The sequence below is a fragment of the Mastacembelus armatus genome, chromosome 12, assembly GCF_900324485.2.
Source record: "Mastacembelus armatus chromosome 12, fMasArm1.2, whole genome shotgun sequence".
NCBI lineage: Eukaryota > Metazoa > Chordata > Actinopteri > Synbranchiformes > Mastacembelidae > Mastacembelus > Mastacembelus armatus.
In genome coordinates this window covers 12,642,255-12,648,885 of record NC_046644.1, presented here as the reverse complement: position 1 = coordinate 12,648,885, position 6,631 = coordinate 12,642,255, and the positions used below count along the sequence as shown (strand labels likewise).

General features: G+C 42.0%; 1 protein-coding gene and 1 non-coding gene across 2 annotated transcripts; both read right to left on the bottom strand.

The window, feature by feature from the left end:
• Positions 1-308: 308 nt before the first annotated feature.
• ddx54 (DEAD (Asp-Glu-Ala-Asp) box polypeptide 54) lies at positions 309-6,553 on the bottom strand. The gene is made up of 20 exons (XM_026298230.1): positions 6,283-6,553; positions 5,601-5,727; positions 5,388-5,458; positions 5,113-5,301; positions 4,905-4,954; positions 4,766-4,807; positions 4,576-4,671; positions 4,344-4,465; positions 4,188-4,249; positions 3,718-3,849; positions 3,350-3,560; positions 3,100-3,231; positions 2,756-2,977; positions 2,602-2,675; positions 2,307-2,513; positions 1,716-1,864; positions 1,502-1,615; positions 1,259-1,375; positions 1,063-1,157; positions 309-903 (listed from the first exon to the last, which is right to left on the bottom strand). Exons 1-20 carry the CDS (start codon positions 6,397-6,399, stop codon positions 641-643), a joined length of 2,592 nt encoding a protein of 863 aa, XP_026154015.1. The 5' UTR covers positions 6,400-6,553; the 3' UTR covers positions 309-640.
• trnac-gca (transfer RNA cysteine (anticodon GCA)) lies at positions 6,068-6,139 on the bottom strand. The gene has a single exon. It is a non-coding gene; the product is annotated as a tRNA-Cys (tRNA).
• Positions 6,554-6,631: the final 78 nt, after the last annotated feature.

The window sequence follows — 6,631 nt, the reverse complement described above, 5'->3', positions numbered from 1 at the left end:
GCAGCTCACCACATTATAGGAAGAATAGGCTCCAGTGTTTTGGTAGTTTCATGCATTAGGGGCCTAAAGACAGGCTCTCTCTACCTCTGTAGCATTTATCATTCTTTTTCTTGCTCTTCTTCTTTGTGGAAGTGCAATAGTAAATCATGAATTTAGGGGGAAAAAAAAAAAAAAAAAAAAATCAGCTATAGAAGAATTGTGCATGAAAGAAACACTGCCAAGTAACTGTACAAATCTAGATATCACATTATAAACGCATGTACGTGTACTGTCTCTAATTTGACTGCAAATGAAGACATGACAGAGAATATTTCCTTATTGGCATTATGTATTGTGCCATCAGTTAATAATTTCTTACAGATAGATTTCAGCATTCAAAATCAATCACGGAGGTTACACTGCCAAAAACACTAAAAAGAGAAAATCCAGTTTGTTGGATAATTGTTTTACATACAGTGACGAATACGGAGTTCAGCAGGGGATGAGGAAAGAAGATTAAGTGCATCTCAATTCTTCTTTTCCCTCAATCCACAATCATACAAGGCACCATCAATCTATCGATGTGGATTGGGACAGATCTTGCATTCATCCTGCTCCACACAACTCATCTCTCTGGGATTGTTCTCCCTCTGTGTCCTCCTCACAGTCTCTTTCTCATCTTGCCCTTCTTTTGGCCTCCCCGGCCAAACCCTGACTTCTTAACTTCTCCGAGCCACTGCTTGTTCTTGACATGGAGTTTCTTCAGCCCCCCGCTCTGCAGGAACTGGTGCTTCTGCTTTTTCTTGCGTTGTTTCAGGATCTGTGCATTCGTCTTCAGCTCTGAGCGCACCCTGCGGCCGCTGGGCGTCTGCTGCGGTCCCGCGGGGCTCGGGAAGTTAGGACCTCGCCGACCACGGCTGCGACCTGAGAGCGCAGATGACAAAGAAAGCAGAGTTCACCTTTATAGAATGAGTAAATGACCCAAAATGAAATGTAAAGTGTTTGTTAGCGAGCTTGTAGCTTTTTTTAACCAACAGCCCATTAGATTCTGATGTGTTCCAGCCATGACTAAAGCTGCTCTACCTCCTGCTGGTTTCCTTCCTCCTCCTCCTCCTGTTTCTCCATCTGAACCTGATGCTCCTTCATCAATCCTGTATTTTTTCTTCCACTCCTCATAGCTGACATGTTGTTAAGGTCAGACAGTATCTCCACAATGCAGCTAAATATTGCCAAAGTGAGATAATAAACCACACAAAGAGATATGTTGCTGGATGGATACAAGTTCTTCTTCTTCTTCTTCTTGTTGCTGATGACCTGGCCGCCATCTATTCTGATCTTCTTCTTCTGCTGCTCTTCTTTTCCTGTTTCTCTCACAAAGCGCTTCCTCTTACGGTCCCTACAGATGACAGAGGCACACAAACGTCTGGAAAATGCTATAAATGGCAAACTCAGTAGAACCAGTTTTAAGGAAAAGGGTAGAGCGAGAAGTGTTTAGAGTGGGTGACCACATTAAAATTTTTACCATTTCATTATTTTTTTGTGCTGGTTGAACTCGTCCCCTGCATCTCCCATGAGGTCCAGGACAGCTGAGGAGGCCTGCTGTTCAAACGCAGTGCCCTCTCCACTGAGACTTAACCTGAGCACCACACAGGAAATCAAGGTTAGAACACAGATAATATTTTAATCATGACTGATTGTTTTTTTTTTGTTTGTTTGTTTTTTTCGGTCTTTCTCACCCTCTCTCAGAGTCGAAATCTTTGGGTCTGTATGGGATGTAATAATGCTCATCTTTCCCAGTCTGTCTGCTTTTCTTGTTCTTTGGCCGTTCTTCCACATTTTCCTGTGGGCCTCTCCTTTTTCCACCTACCACTGCAGAGAACACCCCCTGGTGGAAACATAGAGAATTGCATCTCTAGAGCCTGTTATCCATATTGGCATTTAAAGTGCTGTGTATAAAATTAAAGCCTGTGTGCTTATACACAATACCAAGAGTGTCCAAATTTCTATAAAAAATATAATTTAGAGCTCAATTGACATCGTATTTTTAATCTGGCAGAAAATATGTCTGGGTTTTTGAGTCGTAACCAAACAAAAGACTTCTGAAAACATCCCCTTTGAATTTACAAAATTGTGTTTATGAAAATTTGTGATTTTTGTCTCTATAAAAAAACAACACAAATAATTAAGTGACATTTGTAAAACACACATGGCGTTCTGACATATGGGCTATATTGTCAGTACTCCACCTGCAGATCTCTCAAAAATGGGTCCAAAAGAAAAAAAAAAAAAAAAAAAAAGACCGTCCCTAAGACATGAGAGCTTCTTACGTGTAGATCATCATCCTCCTTTCCTGTGAAGAGTGTGGAGTCATTGCTGGCAGTGGTCGTGTTGATGGGTTGCTGCAGGCGGCTCTCAGCTGCCAGGTCCTCTCTCCGTTTACTAAATTTCTCCACCAGCCGTGTGTCCTTTGAGCGTTTGGTTCTCATCACCTCGCTCGCCTGAGACTTACTGTTGGAGTTGATTTCAAAAATAGTCTACAAGGAGACAAAAGAGAAGGTTTTTATGTTTTAACAGAGGTTAGCAGGAATTCACAGCAATATGCGATACCTGCATCTAACTCACCGATTTGGATTTGTAACCCTTTATAGCGTCAACTATTTGAAGGCGCTCCAGTTCCATTTTCTCCAAACCTGATCCTGAAACAAGATGAATTAAATCCTGTTACAGGTATTGTCTGAGCCTCACCACTGTTCTCTACATCATACTCCAAACTAACCTAGTAGTGGATGGACAGCCATGCTGGACAAATCTGTGCTTTTGACCCGTCTGATGGACTCTGGTGAGGGGTTGGGTCGAGACTTAAGGTATTGCTTGTAAGCATTCTCTGAGACACGGTGCAGGTTTTGCAGGTCCAGAGAATTTTCATGAGCCGTGATCAGATGAGATCCTTCATCATCCAGGATACTCTGAGGGACCCGACCAAAAACACCATCTGAATCTGCAGGTAGGTAAGATAGTGACAACAAAGCACAGATTACAAGTCCACTCAGCCTCAGATGTGCAGTACATCAATCCAAGATTATTTCAATTCAAGACATGGCAGCAAATCTGCAATACTACCTGGTGTGTGTTCAGGTGTGGCGAGCTGAACAGGCCTTCCTAGGAAGAGGTGAAGGTCATATACAAAAGGCATCTCGTCTGGACACACCAAACTATAGGTTGTGCCACTGCGACCCGCACGTCCCACACGGCCTGAAGGGAAAAGACACGTGACAACCAACAGCAAAACAATCCTCATTTATCATAACAACATAATCACTGTGTTCCCTTTTTAAAATCTGTGTATATATTCTGTGTATAAGCCACTCACCAACTCTGTGCAAAAAGAGTTTGGCCTTTGAGGGGAAGTTATAGTTGATGACATTATCCAGCAGGGGGATGTCTATACCACGAGCAGCAACATCTGTCACAATTAGCACCATGGCTTTTCGATGCACAAATTTCCCAATGTTGATTTTTCTGGCGGTCTGGTCGAGGGCGCTGTAGATGTAGGCACACTCCAGGCCTTCTGAAGAAAGCAGCTGGATCCATCAAAATATTTTGAAAAAAGTTAAACATTTCTCCTTTTAACAAAAGTTGATGTTTTATAATAACTGTAAGCACTTTCACAGCTGGATTTACTGAGGACAAATACACATAATGAGAGGGATATTTGAGTTATTCCTGTTTATATCTCACCTCCTTGAGGTATTCTACATGATGTTTGGTGGCTGCAAAAACCACTGTCTGCTCCTGAGGCTTCACTACATGCCTCAAGAGATGAAGCAACATCGCCGGCTTGTCGTCCACACGCAGATGAAAAAATGACAGCTGATGGACGACAGGAACATTTAAACATTATGGATGGCTCCGATAGGATTCCATTTAGCTCTAATCTTTTGATGCACATTTATTTATAGCTTAAATATAAAGAAAAGGTTTTGTTTACAAATGGCTCATGTATAAATAGCAGGCTGCACCTGAAAACAGCTCAATGTAAAAAGAGAATTTTCTAGTCAGGTGTTATTTAAAATTGTATGAAGCACATCATCTTGTAATGTAAGATTTTTTTATTTAAAAAAAATGAGCATGCTTTCCTCAACAACCCAGAACTATAAGCAATTTCTTTACAACATCTTCATGTTTAATAAGCAATGTCCTCTCTTTACCTTGATCTGGTCACTGAGTTTAGAATCCACATCCAAACGAATAAGCACCGGCTCTGTCAGCCCTTTAGATAAAAAAATTTTTATTTAGTTATCCTGGGCGTTGTCAATATGAAGATGAACCACATGTTGATGAAAAAACAGGACAATTAAAATTACCAGCTCTGGCGAACTCCACCAGCAACTTGGGCAGCGTTGCAGAGAACAGGAGAGTCTGTCTGGTGTCTGGAAGCCTCTGGATGATTTCCTGAAGCTGTTCAGCAAAACCCATTTCAAACAGCCTGAGTGGAGAAAAAAAAAAAAAAAAAAAAAACACACACACATTAACAAATACACAAGCAAATCTGAACTATGCTTTGGCTATCATGATAAACATTGTTCCGTTTCTCACCTGTCAGCCTCATCAAACACCACATATTCCACACTCTGCAGCTTCAGGTTCATCTCCATCACAACATGCATGAGACGGCCAGGGGTACCGATGATTCTGGGGGGAGAAGACAGATCAGGATTTCGAGAGAAAGTACAATGATTAGAGAGAAACAAAATTCATCAGTCAGCAATGGAGCAAAAATACTCACATGTCAGGGTTTTCATGGAGAGCAGCAAACTGGTCATCCATTCTGGAAAGCAGCAGAGACATTGACAGTCATTACAGGTAAAGGACAAGTATAAATTTCAAAGCACAAAAAAATCAATACCAGCACTAAGGTACTGCACCTGTCTCCACCAAGGATCAAGGCAGTCTTGAGACCAGTGAATTTGCCCAACTGTAACACCACAACAGAAAAACACTGAACTGCAGTCACAGAGAGGAGCTTTTCTCCAAAGACAAAGCATAACAGTACTAGAATGATTCAACCCAAAAATACAGCGGAGCCACCTAAATGAACAAGCAGAATGAGACTCATCAGTCCACTTGTCTGACCTCTTTTGTGAACTTCATGGTTTGAAGGGCCAACTCTCTGGTGGGGGTCAGGATGAGGGCCCTGGCTCCTGTTTGGGCGTGAGGGGCCTTTAGCTTCTCAAACATGGGCACCAGGAAGGCAGCTGTCTTACCACTGCCAGTCCTAGCCATGGCTACCATATCCTTACCATCCAAAATCACTGGGATGGTCTGAAATAGGGAAGAGAATACATGAAATATTGCACATACAGAAATAAAACATTTCATTATATCATCCTGAAGCAGCAATGACCTACCTTTCTTTGGATGGGAGTAGGGACTTTGTAACCCTTCTTCATGACCCCTTTGTATACAGGATAACTGAGACCTGAAATCATACACAGTGTGGTCAAACAATGTTACCTCTGGGTGGAGAAATAGTGGATCATGCTTTGTTTTTTTTTTACTTAAATCAGTGAATATAGGTAAACAGTGGACATTCAGTTCTATCTGCGTACACTAGGTCTTACCCATGGACTGAAAGCCTCCAGACTTCTTTTTCTTCTTGTTTTGAGCTCTGACCAGCTCCCGGGTGTCAGGCTCCACATCCGACAGACAGTCTGAGGAGGCTGGGAAGCAGGGCAGTTTTCTTCCTGGCTGCAACACAATAATAGCTTGTTAAGGGTATGCCAAATGTTCCTTTCATGGTAAGATGACTGTCCAATGACAATATAATACTTTGGTACAAAAACGTGTGGAAAAGGATAAGTACTATATCCTTAACTAACATGGGAAGATAGCTTATATTTCACCAGAGAAAGGAATTGAAGCGCTGAAGCAGTCACTTCATGGGCAAAACCACTACTGGATTAGAAAAACAGCTGGATAGTGAAATAAATCTTCAGAACCACTGTATATATTGTATGACATAACAGATCAGATACTGATCATCCATAACAATTTGTTTGTCATTAGAACACCTTGTTAAAAATAATTCAGGGGGCATCCGGATTTGAACCGGAGACCTCTTGATCTGCAGTCAAATGCTCTACCACTGAGCTATACCCCCGGCTGATGCTATCACACATTAAAGGCTAATCGTATTAGACAACTCCATTATCCCGGACTAATGAACACGGCGGACTGTCAGCTGTAACACTCAGAAGCACCAGCAGCAGGTGTCTATGTAAAATGTTTAAAATTGTCCCTTACAGAATCATCGTCCTTAATTTCAGCAGCCAGTTCAAACTCTCCGCCGTCAGAGTCAAACTCAGGCTCTCTGTTGGCTGTGTGCCTCTTCTTCTTCAGTTTCTTCTTCCTCTGGGCCATCCTGTGACTTTAACGCTCTTTCAGCCTAAATTGACAACTCTACTGTAGAGATTACGAACTAAAACACTTCATGTTATTCTAAGAAGCAACAGCACGGCGGGCAGACATATTGGAACCACGTGTGAGAAGTAGCTTCTTCTTCTTCTTGTTCTTCTTCGGCTTCGGAGTCTGCTTCTTCTTCTATCGATTTGCGAGACTACCCGTTTTGTCATTTAAAGCTTAATAGCGCCAC

Excerpts from the sequence above, each read along its gene's own strand:
- ddx54 (XM_026298230.1), bottom strand. The coding sequence starts at position 6,399 with ATGGCCCAGAGGAAGAAGAAACTGAAGAAGAAGAGGCACACAGCCAAC. Across the intron at positions 5,459-5,600 it reads TGGAGGCTTTCAGTCCATGG|GTCTCAGTTATCCTGTATAC; the intron begins GTAAGACCTAGT and ends GTATGATTTCAG. Across the intron at positions 4,466-4,575 it reads GTGTTTGATGAGGCTGACAG|GCTGTTTGAAATGGGTTTTG; the intron begins GTGAGAAACGGA and ends TTCTCCACTCAG.